We start from the raw sequence: 18,439 nt of genomic DNA, 5'->3' as shown, positions 1-18,439 counted from the left end.
TTTAAAGGTTTAGTTAATTTTTAAAATTGTATTATATTTTTAAAAACTAAATTAATTTTTGAAATCATATTATATTTAAAAAACTGTGGATGATATAATTGATTTTTAAAATCGTATTATATTTTACAAACTACAATAATATTTATCATTTTTATCAAACCTTTACTTTTGTTCTCCTTTAAATATGGTTAGTCTATTAATTGCAAAAAATAATTGTTAAATACAAAGTTTAAGATTTTTTTAAGATATTTTTAGATTGTTATATTTTTAAAATGATGTATTAGTATTTTTTTCTTAAATTATATAACAGATACTTTTGATCAAATATACCTATCCCAGATATATTGATGCAAAAAAAAAAAGAAAATATCTGAGTCGCGAATTGATCTATATTTTATCGAGTTGGATTCAGAAAATTTGAATCCGAAAAAAAAGACCAGACAAATCATTTATTAATTATTTCAAATTAGCCTCTAAATATATATGAAATTACCTTTAACACATAAATATATCCGTTTTACAATTTAGCATGAATTCAATATCAGTTTCAGATCAATTTTATTTGAATTTAAATTGGAATTTATAACTAAATTGTATTAGTTAATGATATCATTTAAACCACCAATTCTAGTTATCTAGGTCATACAAAATTATTATAGTTATGAACATCATTTAAACATATCAAGTTACCATAGATTCAAAAATCCATTTTAGGATTACAAAAAACTCAAACCGTGTTCTTTGATTCTAGAAAATCTTATATTGATTTTTAAATTTATTAAAATCCATAAATATTTGAACGATAATGACTTCGAAAGTTAAGGAGAAGGAAATCAATGACAATAACGTGATTTTTGAGTTCTTATTTTATTGATTTGTTTCGATTACATAATTTTTGGAATATTTGCAAGATAATACGGTTCATATTTACATAGGAAATGTTATAATAAATTCTATTATTCGTTAAGTCGTATATATATATATATATATATATATATATATATATGCATGTAATCCATGCTTAGAAATTTAATTTTGACTATTGAAACTTAGTCAGAACATATTTGGACATTTAAAAATAAAGTTGAAGATGTTAGCGGTTGCGGAAATGATGCGATTGGTTTCCTTGTTGTTAGTGAATTAATGCTTACGATCTCCATCATGAAATTTTACATTTTTTTTTACAGTGGTTGAATTTAAATGTTTTGTAGTTTATTAAAAATCTGTATGAATCAATATCTAAAATTAATAAAATATAATGTTATAACTCATACATAATGGTATGTTTAATATACACATATTAATTTTTAATAATTTTATAAGTCGAAGTATCTTCTTTCATTATCCAATAGGACCAATAGATGTGTAACAAAATAGAATTAGTATTTTAGAGACGAAATTTTAATAGCTTTTCAAAATCCGACCTGTTTTATTTTTTAAAATAATTTCATTGAACAATATAAAAAAAAGACAAATCACATATAAATATCTAAATTTTTACAAATAAATACATGAAATATAAAACTTCAATACAAATATCTTAAACTTTTCAAAAATCCCATATATATGCACACACCCATATACACATACTTAAACATATATAACATATACATATATATATATATATATAGCGCAGACACGCACACATTCATATACACCTATAAATATGCATATAAACATAAATCACTTTCATTAGCTTTTACAACTTATCACCATATTACCATCATTTCTAAGATTTGTTTACCAAATCACCCCTAAATCATTTGGAAATCACCACTAACTTTATTTCATTTACATGAATAATCAACGTCTTCTCTAATACACCAGAATTTTGGGTATGATTCAGTTTTCGGATTCAAATCTCAAAAGCATGAAGGGCTGTTCTTCAAGGCAGAAACAAAACACCAAACCAAACCCTGGAACAGTTGAAATAGCACCAAGAGAAACTCGTGAGATGATGGAAACATTTTAAGTCTCGGCATCGTTTTGGTCAGTCGGCTGTCCAGCTCTGCTCCACAATCTCCCGAACCCTCCGGTTATATTCTCGCTTGTTTTCGCTGAACATCCGGGCTGCTTCTGAGTTCGCAGGGGAGTTTGGATTCGGATCACATAGCAGAGACTGCCAAGAAAAAAAATCCGTAAAATGGTTGTACGGCCGGGAACCAAGTTCTTAGAGAAAAGGTATTAGGGGTGGACAAACGGTTCTGTTATTTAAAAACCAAACCAAATCATAACCTAATCGAGCTTACTATTATAAACAAATAGAACCGAACCAAATTTAGATTTGGTATCACATTGATTGCAACTTTAATTAGATATAACCGAACCGAACTGAATATAATTAAATAACCGTTTGGTTATGAATCCTCAGAACCCTAAATAACTGAACCCAAATTTAACTGTAACTGAATAAAAAACCAAACCGAACCGTTCGCCCACCTCATGTGTTATATAGTTCATCACACTCCTAATAAATCTATCTTTTTCTTTCACATTTAACAATTACTACATGAGAACACATGCAACAAAACATGAATATACGGTGTAAATATGAACAAAGAATCAAGAAACCGGACCAGCAAAGGGATATGATTCAGCTCAAGAAGACAGGGTTTTAGCCAAAACAGAGTACCCAGCAACAGCAAATGCACTTGGAGAGGCGGTTCAGTCTTTTGCTACTAATGTCTGCTGTCCTATGTCTTTTTCTTTCATGCTTTCCTTTTTTCAGTTTTCTTTTCTAACAAGTATGATTAATATATGCATGGACTTTTATGAGAAAAAACAAAGAGAGAGAGAGACCGCCGCTGCACTTGACGCAATTCGAGCAAATTACTCTACCATCCAACAATTTGACAGATTGGAAACAAGGCAGTACCTGGATAGACGTGAGTATGGCTGCAACATCGTAAATTGGGCTCCACTGATTTTGCAAAATATCCAGGCAAATACTACCATCGGCATATACTGAAAGTATAGAACTTATAGATTCATGAGAGACCATCAAATTTCCCAAGGGACAGCATCGGATAAGCTGAATCAGAGTGACTTACTGTTTGGATGAAACATCCGCGAAACAAAACGGACAGTTGGAGGCTTATTTGGGTAGTCCTCCGAAAACTGGAGGGTTAACTTAAAAGTTCCTGAAGAAGCGCAAAAAAATTGATCCAGACGGATGTTATCACAGAAATATTCAATCAATAAGAACATATAAATGGGATTAGCAGCCCATCAATCACTGAGAAGTACCGACGATGCCCAGTAGTAAAATTAAACCCAACAAAACCCAGGAATATGAATTGTATGTCTATGTAACGAGGAAGAAGATATGTATACGAAGAATCAAGAGCTTCATGACAACTTGTAGAAGAGAGTCAGGAAGAACACTAGGGAAGAAAATACATAGTGGAAACCAATATGTCAGTCAGAATATAACGAGCAAATAGAAGAAACTATCATGAAACACACAAGATATTAGGCTAAATCAGAGCCATACACAAAAGAAAATACAACCCTAAAGTTATAAAATGGATCATTCTCGGTAGAAATGGATCAAAAGGGGAAAGAAATACAGAAAACGCCATTTAAACACACAAGGTTCACTGAAAACCCAAAAGTCCACCATATTCTTTAACATGTGTGTGAATTAAACAATTGGAACCAAATTGAAATGAGAAACGACGGAATCGAAATCACACCTCCGTCCCATGGGGTATCCTCAGGCCTGCAAAAAAGAAGCCAACAAAATCAAGAGAAATTGGAGATTCAATGGAAACCCAGAACAGAGAAACAAACACAAAGCACAAGCGAATCCGAATTTCAAACATACCCAGAAGGGAAAATCGAAGAAATTAAAAGCATACCACAAGGGACAACCAAATCAAAGAAATTCTCAGAACACGAAATCAGAGGATCGGGGGGGGGGGGGGGGGGAGGAAAACTATAATTCATGACATACCCAGACGGAGAAATCACAAATCGAATCGAGATCACGCATACCCAAGTCAGAATTAGAAGAATCGAAAGATAGGGGATGGGGGAATCACCCGAAGATAACAGCGTTCCAGAACATGATGTTGTTGTCCTGAGGAGCACCGCTTATTCCAGCAGGTGGATCCTGTTGAAGCCTCTTGAAATCCCTCATCAGCCGCTTCCTCGCCGGCGTCGACATGGTTTCGCCGCCGTTGGGGAGAGAGAGAGACGAGATTTGTGGGCAATGGGAAGAGAGAGATATAAAGAAAAATCTCACGCTATTGAGGACGAGACACCTACGAAGCTTCCTTTTTTTTCTTCTCCTCTGTTTCGACGTCGCTGAATTTTGCGTAGAGGTGGCCGTTTCGGTTCGAGAATTTGGTTCCGAACCGGTTCGAATCGAAATCTGATCGGAGCAAATTGAACCGAGCTTCTAATTGGGTATAATTTTTTTTATAATCTTTTAACATAATTGGTGGTTATTTCCATGGGGTTCTATCAAATCTTATAACTTTGAGATCTAATTATCTATTAAGAACATCGGTGCTTGTAAAATAAATATTGATTTTTGAATTACAAGGATAACTGGTTCAAAGGTGATATTTTATTTTCCTTAAGAACATAATTTTAATTTATTTATATAATATTCATCCATCTTTAGATCATTTCTGTAAAATTATATAATGATTTTAAAATTTACGGTATTCTTACAATCCATTTTTCCGTCGTATTTTTTAACTTAAAAATTTATACATTTTAGGTAATTACCATGCGCACAATGTATCGGTATGCATAACCGTGTATATTACGAAGATCGAACCGAATCATAAACTCGCGTCGAAGCAACGCAACGCGGAACGCAGAACGCTAAAACGCTTATTTATTTTGGCCATAAACCGCGCTTCTTAGATTCTCTTTTTTCCTTCACGCGGGCGCGAGCGAGCATGGCTGCTTCTCTGTCTTCTCTTTCTCCTCGAATATCTCTTCTACTCCTCCTCTTTTTGGGCGCGTTCTGGTTCGTGATCGAGGCGCACGCTTTGGGAGAAATTTCAGGGCTCAAAGGTAGTGTGTTACTGTTGCCCACTCTGTTCCTGTTACGGTCCGACTCCATAGTTTGCTTCTCTGCATCTCTGTGATTTCTGATTGTCCTGACGTGTTTAGTTGATACTGTCGCTTTTTATTTTCTTCGTTCGTGCATAACTTTAGGGCAAGTGAGAAATTTTCGGTTTTTCTCCCACAATGTCAGTGGTTTTTCATTTGTAGGGTTTGGGATTCTGGAATTTGCTGAAACCTGCACAAATTAGAAGCTCTTACTTGTAAATTGGGAACCTTTTACTTGGAAACCTTAATTTGGCCACGCTTTTTTCGTATGACAGATGGGAAATTGAAGGATGATCAGGGGAAATTCGTTTTCTGTATCTATGGACTTGCAGTTTCAATGGTACTTTAACGAATTGGGGATGCTAAATAACTGCGACCCGTTCGGATTTGGGAACTGGGTTTTGGTTTTCTTCGTTTAGTTCTTTATTTCAGTATATTGCTCGAGTTTGAGCTTTGCTCTGTGAAGATGTTTCATGGGGCTTTGATGGTTTTGTACCTTTAGGGTGGAAGCAGCTTTTGTTTAGTTTTAATTATTTTTTAGTGGAATCTTGAAAATTTAGTTGTTTAATCCAACGCAAGTGATAGGTTTCACTCTAGGTTCTATTTCCTCTAAAGCTGAAACGCTTTCAGATTCAAGCTCAGTGTTCTTGTTTTCTTCAAATTGCGAAAAGAATTAGTTTGTGAATAGAGCATTCATGTTCTAGGATTCATCAGTCTACTTCTTCTCTTTTATTTCATGTTGAAATAGGAAACCTTAGTAGTTGTAATAATATGGTGTCTCATATATTTCAGAATATAGTATTGGATATGGAGTACAAGCTCTTAGCTGAAAGTTTGCTGTTCGATTCAGTTAAAACCTTCTTTCTGCAGTTGTTAGGCTAAGGCTTGAGAAAGCTTAGAGCCTGGCATGTAACCTAATCTTCATTTTGGTTCATGTTTCTGCCTGCTTAGTTGCATTCATCTTTCAGCTGCTTTTAATTGACATTTTGATTTCAAATCTCAGGTGTTGGTCCAGGCGATCCAGTGCTGAATGTCAGTCTTATTCCTCTCGTTAGGAAGCAATCTGTTCATGGGGTTAAGGAAGTTATATCATGTGAACGGGTTCAAGTTTCTGGTTATTCAAGAACGAAAATGGGGAAATATGCCAATTCTTTTAGGGTAAAATTAGCTCCAACAGCAACAATTCCAGAGAGACTACACAGTAAAATTCAGGCTTGCTTCCACCGGTAGGTAAAATCAAATCTGTAACTTGACTTCTGTATTCTTACTGTTTCTCTTCGACCTAGTTGGATAGTTTCTAATTTCAAGTGTAAAGAAATCGGTAAGGAGGCTTGAATCTCATATTTTTATGGTCTTCCAGGAATGCTTCACTTGGAATGTGTGAGTGTGAGAAAGATGATTGGAGAACTCTTCAGAAGGGGCTTTGGAGCTCTGTCATGTCACCATATGATAAAAAATACATTGATGTGAAGTTTGGTGGTGAATCATCTGGTTCAGTTTCCATCTCTGTGGAAGAAGGTCTCTCTCTCTCTATCTCTCTCATCTAGATCATTTTCCTTTGTACTGTCTTGCCTTAAGATGACTATTGTTTTCTTTATTATTATGTTTTCGTTCTGCAGATTTTCAGCAATGGCGTCTCGTATGTCTCTTGATTGGGTTCATCATGCTTTTGATAGCCCCAATCGTCAGCAGCTGGCTTCCATTTTACTATAGCAGTTCAATGGCTGTTGGGGTTTTCCTCGTCATTCTAATTCTTCTTTTCCAGGTAATTTTCTCCCCGTCTGCTAAAAGTTTTGATTTTTTTTTCTGATCTTTATATGTAGATTGAGTACATTCATACAGGCCTAAGGACAAAGTAGCATGAAATACTGCGGGATATATTTACATTCGACTGACTAGAAAAATAGTTCATGAGTTACTTGAGGACATTGGTTGAGTTCGGAATACTATTTCTGTTTTTAGAGACATAAATGAGATGGCATTTCAAAGTTATTCCATTTTAGCTAATCTATCAGCTCAAACAACTATAGTTTCACTTTCCAAAATTCCTTGCTTTTTTTCTTCCTATCTGGATTCTGGTCTCATCCCATCTGTTTGTTTCATTACAAATTCGTTTTGCAGGGTATGAAGTTATTGCCTACTGGAAGAAAAAACTTCCTGTATCTTGCATTCTACGGATCAGTGGTGAGTATAGTTTTCCATATGCTTCTTTTCATTATCTTTTTCTTTTCTTTTTGGTAGCAGTCATCTACATAAAAAGTTCTTACTTTAAAATTATTGTTTCAGTTGGGAGCTGGATCTTTTATTCTACATCAGTTCTCAGTGATGGTGAACATGATTCTGATCAGTTTTGGGCTGAGCGAAGACATGTACAATCCTGTAAGACGCTATCATCCCATTTCTATCATTGATGCTTCAAAATTCTTTCCCTGCTTTTCTAACAAAAATGACTATTCTTGAAAAATTGTCTGTCATGGGTTTGTTTTGGTATCCCATGGTTCTTTCCTCCTTAGATATGAAACAGCAGTTGCTTCTTCATTTTTCTAGGAGAGAACCAGGAAAAAAAAAACCTAGGTAGATGTCAATAAATATCCAATTGGGGTTGAAATTCACATGGAAAGAGTTACAAACCGTAAACGGTTAATGTGTAAGCCAAAGCTGATGATGTTTTGCAGGTTGCAGTGCTTGTCTTTGTGGGAATTATCATTGCCGGGGCTGCTTTAGGATTCTGGACAGTGAGGAAATTTGTGATTTCAGCAGACGGAGGTGTTGATGCTAGTGTTGCCCAATTTGTGAAATGGGCAATGCGTACGATTGCAACCACGTTCATTTTTCAGGTATAGCTTGTCATTTTTATTGTGCCTGTTCATACTAAGTCTACATTCTCTCTCTTTAAATGCTTCTGGTCTTCTATTTCAGAGCACTCTTGATACCCCTTTGGCGATGGGAGCTTTGGTTGCATCTAGCGCCTTCTGCTTTCTCATCAGCAAGATGACGTGGAAAAGGTATCTGTAAGTTCATCTTGCTTCTCTTGGATTACTTTTAGCTTAGTAAATAGTATTAGTTCGAACCAGATGAAAAAAGTTACCATAGTTTCATTCAAATTCATGGTCATTCCATGAGCTATGAACCCTAATGGTATCCGATGGATAGGTTAGCTATATTGGACAATTAAAACATCATATAATTGAGGGAATTGTCTGACATATTAGAGACTGACGTATTTTGAGACTGTACAATTAAATGTTTCATTTGTAAAACGTAGGAAAAATCTTGAATATCAGACACATCGGCAGCTCGTATCTGGAAAGAAACTCGCTAAGCATGGACGAGTTGAATTTCTTAGCAGGTCGTCTCAACTAAGCCCTGGAGGAAGACTATGGAGCAGTCCGAGGAATGTACCTTCCTTCTCCGACTCACCTGTTGGAGGTATGCTTTTCTATACATCCTTGCACCTGTCAACCACGGTGATAAGCACTGCAGGTTCTTTGACTTAGTACCATAAGTACATCACTTGTTGGGTCGATAGAGAACCTTTTCTTCTCTGTCTATATGAATCCATTATGAATCGACATTATTAAATTTCAATTCTTTACCAATATCCCTCAAGGAAAATCCTTTTCTCAAACATCAGACATTTCATTCTGGTCACAAATGAAATCATTCTATATCATTTTCCTAGCAGTCCAAACTTTTCTGGACCATCAACCAAACCCATTCTCGAGAATGAATTCCTGCATTTGTCCAGTTCGTAAAGGGTACTCTTCGTTCTGGGCTTTCCAATAAAGTCTCAACCTTTTTGGGGAATTAACATCTTCATTATCTGTAACAGGTATGATTTCACCGTCATCCTCTGCTAGACGACGCAGAACAATCCAGCGGGATTTCTATTCGACATATCACAAGACACCGAACAGGAAGAAGTTCACAAAGAAAGAGTGGGAAGAGTTGACACGTGAATCGACCCGGGAAGCGATGGCGGGACTTGCAGCTTCCCCTGAATTCACTGATTGGGTCATTGAGCATGCTGACAGGATCCAGCTTCTTCCCAGCGAAAGCTCTGACGACACTGTGGGAAGTGAATCGGATTCTACGGGTGACGATGTTTTTGAAAAGTGGAAACGCTTCGGCTTGTCGGGCTGGTAAGAGCGTTCGGGTTTGAGCCAACTTCATCTACATTCCATAGGTCTTCTCTTATCATGATCTCGACATAGATATAACTTATCGAAAGAGCTGTATAATCGATTTTGGTTACCTCTTTACTGACGTCTAACATCATCTAGATGAAAAGGGTTTAAACGGTATAGAGGGTTCAAAGGTTTAGGGTTTAGCTGCTTAGAGCTTAGGTTCTTTGTTCAGTTTTTTTTTTTTTTTTTTTTTTGGCGCTTTGGCTTTGATGAAATTTGTGTATCAAATCCAAAAATTGTGGGCGAATAAGAAAATATTATTTGGATATTCATTTCATTGTAAAAGAAACAATAGAGGAGGTTTATTTAATGGGGAATCAATTTTTTTTTATCTCAATGATTCGTATTTGAGTTGTAATTAAGAAAGGTTTATTATTGTTTAGGGGCGTTGAGATGTCCCGTACGGAAGTTTGAAATTGCAGTTTGTTGAAAATATAATTATTTAATAATTTCACAAAGTATATCTTTCAATAACATAATCTGTTTTATTACATAACAAAATAGACTACCAAGAGACTCAATGAAAGACGAGTAAAGATCAACCCCTTCAAAGTCAGACGTGTTTTTTTAACATATCATTTTCAAGTTTAGCATCAATTATTAATTTTAATAATAAAAAATCATTTTTTTGGTAAAGTTATAAAAAGAATTTTGCTTTTTCGCTCTTAAAACAATTATAACTATTTAATTTTTATATCAATTCGATTTCATTATAATTATATATTATCTTATTCGGAGTGATTCGATTTATACGTAATGAACCGAATGTCCACCTGTGATTATACCATTGAAAGGCTTTTGCTTAGCAGTTGTGTAACAATTCTCTGTGGAATATATAATTATTAAATTGATGGGTGATGAAATTAATAGTTGTAGACTAATTCGACGATTTTTAAAATGTTAAAATATTTATATAGTATTTTTAAAATTCATATAATTTTTGAGAATTTTGTATACTAATTAACACCGAGGCCGGTCTAAAGAGTGACGTTATCTTTTAGAACCTTTGACTCTTCATAAATTTCGGCGGCCATTTCGTGTTCTCAGTTCTTATCCATAAAAATTAATACTTCCTCTATTTAATTTTATTTGACGTTTTAGTTTTTAACACGTATATTAAAAAAATAAAATTTTATCTAAAATATTCCTTTTTAATTATGATATTTTTATTTTTTCTCTTATACAATACTGTAATTATCTATTATTAATAAAGGATAATTTCGAAAAAAAATATAAAAAAGTACATAAAAATATCAAAACGTCATTTATTTTAAAACAAAAAAATGTCTCCAAAACGTCACGTAAAATTAAACTGAGTATATATGTATCTACGTGTATACGTGTATATATATGTATACACGTGTATATGTTTTAAATCAAACTTTTGCTGCATCAGATTTTTTTTAATGCAAAAAAGTCCATTGGGTTTGCTTGGAAATATAAAACACAATTTATTATATTTTGTAATAAAATGGTCGGTTGGTACGAAACCCAAGGTAACTGTGTTTCTATATCTTTCGGAATTTATTGATTTGTAATACTATTATGATATTTTTAGGAGATGAAACGACTTCCCGAAAATCATAAATACAACATGAATTTATGAATATTTTAGTAAAACGATTTTGGATTAGCAACAATATTGTAAAAAAAAAATTGTACATGGAATTATTAGTCACAAGATTTGGAAAAAAAAGGTCCTTTAACAAAAACTATTCATTTTTTACATAATTTTCTTTGTAGTGATTCTTAACCAAACCAAAGTTAAATTCAATAGAATCAAATTAAATAGATTGTAATTTGATATAATCTGATTTTTGTATCAAAATAAACTAAACTAAAAAATTGAAAGGAAGGAGCTTTTATTTCGGATGGATTAAGTTTTTATTTCGAGTTTTTGGATTTAGTTTTTAGTCTTAAGATTTCAGTCTTTAATAGAAGAGGTTTTTTGGAGTTTTAGATTTTTGGTTCTTAGATTTTGGTCTATAATGGAAGAAATTTTTGGAGTTGTTAGAGTTTTTGGATTTTAAAAACAAAAAAAAAATAACCAATTTTTATAAAGTTGATTTTCCTAAACAGTTGGAAAACCAATTTGATAAAAAAAAAATCAACTGAAAACTTGTATGATTTTCGAAAGAATTTTTGTAAGTTTCGTTCATTTTTTGTTACGTATCTTATAGTTATGGTAAATTAGTTTAATAAATAAAAATTATTTGGTAACCGATATTTGCATATAAATTTACAACTTATAATAAAAAGAAAGAAACTTTTTTATAAAATCTTTTTTTTTTCTCTCGATAGATTACAAATCGGAATTAAATATCTTTTTGGAAATATATAGACTTTGAAATATCTTTTATTATTTTGAGTTTTCGACTTTTTGTTTTTAGAAATTTCAAAACAAAATTAGTTTTCAATTAATTTTTATTAAAATATCTTTCTAAATTTGTAGAGAAACTAATTTTATAAAAACTTGATTATCAATTTTTTTAAGTTTTATATTTTAAAAATCCAAAAATCCACTTCGATTGAAGGCCATAACTGAGAGAAATAAATGAAGTGTAGGCGTAGGTGTGATTGAAACTGCAACTTGGCGAATCCCTTCATAAATCAGAGCAACAGTCATATGGAACTGCATACAGAATCCAAGAAGGCCCCAGCCGTCTACTTTCACATGGGGCCCACATTCACCGTTTAGGAGCTCCTGCCACTCAGCTCAGCCATTGATATAATGACACGTGTACATCGTGTGAAGAAATTCAAAGTAGATATTTACAGTTTTTCTAATAATTGGTATATAATTAGACGAATAGTTTTTTGATGTGGAAATGCAGATTTATTTTTGCAATAGAGAAGGGTAGGATGGATAACAAAAAACAGTCACCACATGGCCTATAAATTAGATGAATGGGTAAGAATTTATTACATGTATAGGAAATATATATATAGACATTATATAGTAAATTTAATATGGTGGTAGAATCTTTATATTTTAAAATTTCATACAAACTCCTTTTTATGATTAAAAAAATAGCGGTTTAAACAGGTTGCCAAAAAATGTGTTAATGTAATTGGTATCATGGAGAATTATAATTTCAAGAAAAAAAAAGAGATGTTTGGAATAAAGTTAAACATATACATTCCATAAATGTAATAACTCAATCGATATCTTTATTTTCATTTTCAATGAATTTAATCCGATTTGACAACATTTTTTTATTCTATTACAATCCGGGTGGTTTAATCTAGGGATGAACTCATTTCAGGTTACAATTTTCTTTTCAATTTTTGAATTAGTTTTTTTAGAGTGTAAAACTATGTATACTTAATTCTAATTCAAATTTAAAGCTCGATTTAGATTTATTTCTTATTAAGATAAATTTAAATCAATTTTCCTTTTAGTTATTCTGATTCTATGTAAATTAATTAATTTAATATATTTGAACTCATTTCTAAATATATTTTTAGATTTTAATATAATTTACTTTTATGCTCCCCAAATAAAAATACAAATAATCATCCCTATTTTAAATAACTGCGTGAAAAAAAAAATAGAAAACTCCTTTCACTTCACATAGATTAAGAAACAAGAAAAAAAGAACTTCCTTTTTTTTAACTTTTTATTTCTATAAACTAACAATGTAGAGTGTCACAATTTAAATGCAAAAACAGATGAAACAAATATATCCGAAAATGACAAATTTTAGATTTCAAATAACGCTTGTTCCAAATAATAATCTATTTTAGTGCATGCAACAAAATTTTGGTTTAGTTAACAAAGAAGATATTTCTTTCTTTCACAATTTAAAATTTTAATTAAATAAATCTAACTTTCTAAATCGTATTCTATAAATACTATACATTATTATAACAATCTAGAATATTTTAAATTAATTAATTTCATTCGGATTGCACATATATTTTAAGAGCAAGCAAGCTAAATCCGAATCTCAACGGATTATAAATGCAAGAAGTTACTAAAATAATGTGTAAAGTGCGAAGAGGGTGTAAAGTAATAAAAATGGCATATAATTTAATTTTGAGTAATAAAATATATAAAATAAAAATAAGTGAATGGTGGAAGGGATAATTGGTTGAAACATAAGGGGTATTTCCGGGAATGCGTGAAACCGTCAGACGTCAGTGGCTCGTCTTCTCACGCGACAATAATTTTCATTTCCTTAAATAAATCATTTCTTCACCTCTTCCGCTTTTATACGAAATCCAAGTTCGTTCTTCCTCGGTTCCCGTCATCCAAAATCACTGCCCGCTTCTCCTCTCCGGGTCGTTGATGGTTCTGAATTGATCCAAAAGGAAGTAAAAATTCGAAAACTTCGAGGGAAGCCGGGATTCTTCGATCGAAGGGGAAGGCGGGCGGATTAGGATTTTCTTACTCTGTAATTGTATAAATATCTAGAATTTATTTGGGAAATTTTTAGATTAAGGGCTAGTTATCAGGTTTCATTAGTAGTATTCACGGAATTTGTGATAATCGGGTCGAAGGGATTTTAATTTTCTGGGATTTGTTCGATGGGTTTTTTGGTGGATACGCAAAAGGAAGGCGGAGGCCATTCATGGGGTTGCGTGAGGAGCTTGGTTAGAAGGAAACAGGTCGACTCTGCTCATGCTAAATCTGAGGGTCATCATCAGTTGGCTAAGGCTTTGACAGTTCCTCACTTGATAGCCATAGGTGAATTATCTTTTAGATTTGGTTCTTGGCCTCGATTTGATCCGATATTTTTGTCCTTATGGGCACTTTTTGTTGTTTTCTCTGGGTTTAATTGTGTTTTGGGATACAAAATCTGATCTGGGTTTCGAAAAAATCTGGGTTCTTTTGAGATATAAATATTGTTTCATCTTCTAGTGGTCTATCAAGAATGGCTGGAAATATTACCCTTGTTTTGAAGGAGTTCTTCTGTCTGATTTCTTGTCTCATCTTAATGTTAATTTCGTCTTGCGTGATAGAAGCTCAGGGTTTTTAGGAGTTTTCTGTTTATGGGTTTTCTCATGTTTAAAAGATAGATACTTTTTTTTTGTGTGTGGATTGTAATTCGTTGTTCATACAAAGTTTTAAGTTGCATTGTAAAGGACTGTTGCTTTGTTTACTCTGTGAATTTCCTGAATTTTCTTGTGATGATAATGCTCCTAGAACTGGTGGAACTAAGAATGTCTGAATTACTCAGCCTTTTAGTTCGATTTTAATGCAAGTTTTTGGCTTTATCATGATGTAGAAAGGTTCTTCACTAACTCCTATGTTTTTTCGTTTTAATCTTTTCTTTTGGGAGAAATTAACTGTTTGAGTTGTCTCACAAAATTAGGTGTTGGAGCAACAATAGGAGCCGGAGTTTATATTCTTGTTGGAACAGTTGCAAGAGAGCATTCAGGACCTGCTCTCACATTTTCGTTTCTTATAGCTGGAATTGCCGCTGCCCTCTCCGCCTTTTGCTATGCCGAACTCTCTAGTCGTTGTCCCTCGGCAGGGAGTGCTTATCACTACTCTTACATTTGCGTCGGTGAAGGGTACGTGCCTTTACTTGCATATCAATCCATAGGGCCTTCTATTTTCAGTTGTTATATTTGGCTAGTTTCATCTAAGTTGATGGATTTGAACGTGTATATTTGTTATATTATCTGAAATTTACTCATAGTCATTGCCTTTGCTTATGATTCCTGGGTGTTTTGTTGTTGCAGTGTCGCCTGGTTGATTGGTTGGGCGCTGATTCTGGAATACACAATCGGTGGTTCTGCTGTTGCCCGTGGCATATCCCCAAATCTGGTTTGTAACTTTGTGCTTTTTTACTTTTTGTTTGTGATTGATAAATATCGCTTGTCTCCTTACATAGTCCGGTTCATGAAGTGTATTCTTCAGGGATTTCATTTTTTGTTGAAGCAAAGATCAGAATTGTTGCATTTCCTGACGGTTTCTTGGAATTTTTCTTTTCAATATCTTGGGTATCTTTGGGTTGTCCGATGTTTAGTGGATCTCAATCATGAAAAGTCCTTTTTTTTCTTTCCGCTTTAATAACCATACATTCTCTGATAATATGAACTCGCTGTAATTTCCGGGCTTGAAAAAATCATATAGGCATTGTTTTTCGGTGAAAATGGCCTGCCTTCATTTCTAGCACGCCAGCAAATTCCTGGTCTGGACGTTGTTGTTGATCCATGTGCCGCCGTCCTAGTCTTCATTGTCACCGGGCTCCTGTGCCTCGGAATTAAGGAGGTATGTGATATAAGTTAAAGAGGAAATTTCATGTTCATGTTGCTTTTTTTTTGTATTCTTTTTATTTAAATGAAGCTATCCCTTTGATGCAGAGCACATTTGCTCAAGGAATTGTAACAATAGCCAATGTGTGTGTCATGCTATTTGTCATAGTAGCTGGCTGTTATCTGGGTTTCACGACCGGTTGGGTTGGTTATGAACTTCCGACAGGGTATGATGAGCATCCACAATGCTATCTGTTATATGTTTTAAGATAGATTCAGTTTGAAAAATACAGTGGATTCTCAGGTACTTCCCATTCGGTGTGGATGGGATGCTTGCTGGATCTGCTACCGTCTTCTTTGCCTACATTGGGTTCGATTCAGTTGCCAGCACTGCTGAGGAGGTGTTATTCCACTATTCTCCCAAACCAACTTTTTCAATCCATTGTATTACTGCACTTATGGGTGGCTGATTCGGGTTTTGGTTCGGTTATATTTGGATTCGATTTCTATTGATAAAAATCTCATTTTTTCAAAGAAATTTTCGTTTTTTTTGTTTTTTTTTTCAGTTCGAGCTTGGATTCGATTTGGTTACAATTCTGATTGTTTCAGTTATTCGTTTATTAACCAAATTTTTACATAAACTTGTTTTTCTTGGATAACTTAGACCTTACGTTGTCGTTCGGATATGTGGCAGGTGAAAAATCCACAACGGGATTTACCTCTAGGGATTGGTCTTGCACTCTTCCTTTGCTGCTCTCTCTACATGATGGTCTCAGTTGTTGTTGTTGGTTTAGTGCCTTATTACGCGATGGATCCCGACACTCCGATATCTTCTGCATTTTCTAGTCATGGAATGCAGTGGGCTGCGTAAGTATTTACGATTCATTACTGTTTTCTCGTTTTTAAATATGTTTGTACACAACTTGACGAGTTTGATATGTGTTTTTTTCCTTCCCTTTAAATGTAGATTTGTGATAACTGCTGGAGCTGTCATGGCTCTTTGCTCGACATTGATGGGTTCAATGCTTCCTCAGGTAAACAAGGAGTATAGTTGCAGTGTCAATGTATAGTTATAGATATATAGAGTAACGGATGATGATAACGATGTTCTCTTTGGGAAAAACGTTTATTATTGCCATAATCACCTGCTTATGGTCAGCCAAATCTTTGTTTTTCAGCCGCGAATTCTGATGGCAATGGCTCGGGACGGTCTGCTGCCTCCGTTTTTCTCGGAAGTTAACAAACGCACTCAAGTTCCTGTTAAAGGGACGGTGGCAACTGGCTTTTGTGCAGCAGCATTGGCATTCTTCATGGATGTTTCACAGTTGGCTGGAATGGTAAGCCCCCCACCACTGATAAGTAAAATTTTTAGAAATTTCTGATATCCAGTATAAACCTGTCATGATCTAGTCTTCTAGACCTGTAAGCAGTATTTGACAGAGCTATACTTGGTGCAGGTGAGTGTCGGTACACTTCTGGCATTCACCATGGTGGCGATATCGGTGTTGATACTCAGATATGTGCCTCCAGATGAGGTACCTCTCCCCTCGTCGCTTCAGGAGAGGATCGAGTCTGTTTCCTTTAGTTACAGTGGGGAGGATTCATCATCCGCCAGCGTTGGCACTTCCCGTAGCGGCAAACAGCCTTTACTTGGCAAACCCGATGCTTTGGCTGATTATCCCGTGATCGAGAAACAAGAAGTTCTTGGGTGTTGTAAGTTTTCCACTCATCTGGTGCGAGATTCGCATTTTCTCCTTATTTTTTTTTGTTGAAAATCTCATATAAACACACGAATATGTTAACAATTCCCACATTAATACACGAGCATTAAAATTTCCGAGAAAATACACGAGCTTTTCCCAACTCTCCATTTTCTGTATGATTGTAATTTTTGGGAGTCTTTTGTAAAATTCCGTGTATTTGTTTTTGGGAATCGTTGTAAAATTTAACTAGGAGTCGGAAAAAGTCCGTATTTTCTGAAAATTATGAAGTTAATCTGAGAGTTGGAAACAAATTATGAGATTTTACCTTTTTATCGCAAATTTTCCACGGATTTGTTCTCGCTGGTGTGATAAATTCCATATGTTGGCTATAATTCTAGATTTTTTTTTCTGATCTTGCTAATATTATGATGGTAATACAGGTTTTAGCAAGGTCTTATATATTTTATGCTGATTTTTACAGGGGCTCTTAGCGAAGAAAACCGAAGGAAAGTCGCTGGATGGAGCATTATGTTCACTGTTATAGGGGCCTTCCTTCTAAGTTATGCAGCTTCGAGTTTGAGTTTCCCCGGGTTAGTTGTTCATCCTTGGTTCTATTCTTTGCCTTTTTTCTTCTTCTTTTGTGTTCATATCAGAAGCAATTCCTTTGATTTTCCAAGAACATGGAATTCATTTTCTGAGAAGATTATTTCTTTGAACTTTTGGTTTTCGATCAGGCTTCTCCGATATTCTATGTCTGCTGTTGGTGGGATTCTTCTTCTGGCTGGTTTGATTGTGCTGACCTCGATAGATCAGGATGATGCTAGGCACAGTTTCGGGCATTCTGGAGGTAATGTTTCGATCGATATGGTAACGTTATTATTGGCACGACATGACAATATTAAAGCATCTAATAACCTCTACCAAAATTTATTCACATCCGCAACAACTTAATGTGTATTACCCGGTCTATTTAAATTCCTTTGAACAGGTTTTATTTGCCCGTTTGTTCCGCTCCTGCCTATCATCTGCATTCTCATCAACGCGTACCTTTTGATTAACCTCGGGTGAGTATCCCTTCCTCCTTTTTAGTCAGTCCCCTCTCTTTAGCAGCTATAAACCGGTTCTATGGAATTGTCGGAAAAAAATCGGTACAAGAAAAAAACGGAATGGTAAAGTTCATCGGAAATCTGATGGGTTCGAGAAACCTATCAAGAGTAACCTTTCCTTTTCTATCGAAATCATGCTTTGATCTAGCGCCTTCTGCTTTCTCAT

General features: G+C 34.4%; 3 protein-coding genes across 6 annotated transcripts in view; 2 read left to right on the top strand and 1 right to left on the bottom strand.

The window, feature by feature from the left end:
* Nucleotides 1-1,665: 1,665 nt before the first annotated feature.
* On the bottom strand, nucleotides 1,666-4,262 carry LOC104821435 (ubiquitin-conjugating enzyme E2 2-like). Its single transcript, XM_010552321.2, has 5 exons — nucleotides 4,044-4,262; nucleotides 3,696-3,721; nucleotides 3,051-3,140; nucleotides 2,876-2,964; nucleotides 1,666-2,119 (listed from the first exon to the last, which is right to left on the bottom strand). The coding sequence occupies exons 1-5, from the start codon at nucleotides 4,166-4,168 to the stop codon at nucleotides 1,991-1,993; spliced, it is 459 nt and encodes a 152-aa protein (XP_010550623.1). The 5' UTR covers nucleotides 4,169-4,262; the 3' UTR covers nucleotides 1,666-1,990.
* Nucleotides 4,263-4,903: 641 nt separating this feature from the next.
* Nucleotides 4,904-9,534, top strand: LOC104821409. Of its 4 annotated transcripts, none has more exons than XM_010552308.1 (10): nucleotides 4,904-5,031; nucleotides 6,074-6,296; nucleotides 6,431-6,588; nucleotides 6,690-6,835; nucleotides 7,192-7,254; nucleotides 7,357-7,449; nucleotides 7,746-7,907; nucleotides 7,990-8,075; nucleotides 8,420-8,499; nucleotides 8,903-9,534. In XM_010552308.1, the coding sequence occupies exons 1-10, from the start codon at nucleotides 4,914-4,916 to the stop codon at nucleotides 9,214-9,216; spliced, it is 1,443 nt and encodes a 480-aa protein (XP_010550610.1). In that variant the 5' UTR covers nucleotides 4,904-4,913; the 3' UTR covers nucleotides 9,217-9,534. The 4 variants fall into 4 exon arrangements, with proteins under 4 accessions (XP_010550610.1, XP_010550594.1, XP_010550602.1 ...); XM_010552292.1 differs by having other exon boundaries at nucleotides 8,336-8,499; XM_010552300.1 differs by having other exon boundaries at nucleotides 7,990-8,081.
* Nucleotides 9,535-13,461: 3,927 nt separating this feature from the next.
* The window catches only part of LOC104821399 (cationic amino acid transporter 2, vacuolar-like), a 5,548-nt gene continuing 570 nt past the window's right edge, over nucleotides 13,462-18,439 (top strand). The window contains exons 1-13 of the mRNA XM_010552271.1: nucleotides 13,462-13,947; nucleotides 14,576-14,777; nucleotides 14,949-15,033; nucleotides 15,343-15,480; nucleotides 15,573-15,691; nucleotides 15,769-15,865; nucleotides 16,159-16,331; nucleotides 16,432-16,498; nucleotides 16,643-16,801; nucleotides 16,922-17,177; nucleotides 17,649-17,757; nucleotides 17,902-18,014; nucleotides 18,156-18,231. Coding sequence (XP_010550573.1) covers nucleotides 13,788-13,947; nucleotides 14,576-14,777; nucleotides 14,949-15,033; nucleotides 15,343-15,480; nucleotides 15,573-15,691; nucleotides 15,769-15,865; nucleotides 16,159-16,331; nucleotides 16,432-16,498; nucleotides 16,643-16,801; nucleotides 16,922-17,177; nucleotides 17,649-17,757; nucleotides 17,902-18,014; nucleotides 18,156-18,231 — 1,754 coding nt within the window. The 5' untranslated portion in view covers nucleotides 13,462-13,787. The remainder of the gene's footprint in view (nucleotides 13,948-14,575; nucleotides 14,778-14,948; nucleotides 15,034-15,342; nucleotides 15,481-15,572; nucleotides 15,692-15,768; nucleotides 15,866-16,158; nucleotides 16,332-16,431; nucleotides 16,499-16,642; nucleotides 16,802-16,921; nucleotides 17,178-17,648; nucleotides 17,758-17,901; nucleotides 18,015-18,155; nucleotides 18,232-18,439) is intronic.

The sequence above is a fragment of the Tarenaya hassleriana genome, unplaced genomic scaffold (genome assembly GCF_000463585.1).
Source record: "Tarenaya hassleriana unplaced genomic scaffold, ASM46358v1 Cleome1, whole genome shotgun sequence".
Lineage (NCBI taxonomy): Eukaryota > Viridiplantae > Streptophyta > Magnoliopsida > Brassicales > Cleomaceae > Tarenaya > Tarenaya hassleriana.
The sequence above is the reverse complement of the archived record's forward strand: the minus strand, read 5'-3'. Positions and strand labels throughout refer to the sequence as shown.

What these genes read in the sequence shown, in the direction of transcription:
- LOC104821435 (XM_010552321.2), bottom strand. Translation starts at nt 4,168, where the DNA reads ATGTCGACGCCGGCGAGGAAGCGGCTGATGAGGGATTTCAAGAGGCTT. An exon ending in GGATACCCCATGGGACGGAG is followed by an intron (nt 3,141 to 3,695) that starts GTGTGATTTCGA and finishes GCGCTTCTTCAG; the next exon opens with GAACTTTTAAGTTAACCCTC. An exon ending in CCATACTCACGTCTATCCAG is followed by an intron (nt 2,120 to 2,875) that starts GTACTGCCTTGT and finishes TTTTCTTGGCAG; the next exon opens with TCTCTGCTATGTGATCCGAA.
- LOC104821409 (XM_010552283.1), top strand. Translation starts at nt 4,914, where the DNA reads ATGGCTGCTTCTCTGTCTTCTCTTTCTCCTCGAATATCTCTTCTACTC. An exon ending in TTCTAATTCTTCTTTTCCAG is followed by an intron (nt 6,836 to 7,191) that starts GTAATTTTCTCC and finishes TTCGTTTTGCAG; the next exon opens with GGTATGAAGTTATTGCCTAC. An exon ending in ATGACGTGGAAAAGGTATCT is followed by an intron (nt 8,082 to 8,335) that starts GTAAGTTCATCT and finishes TGTAAAACGTAG; the next exon opens with GAAAAATCTTGAATATCAGA.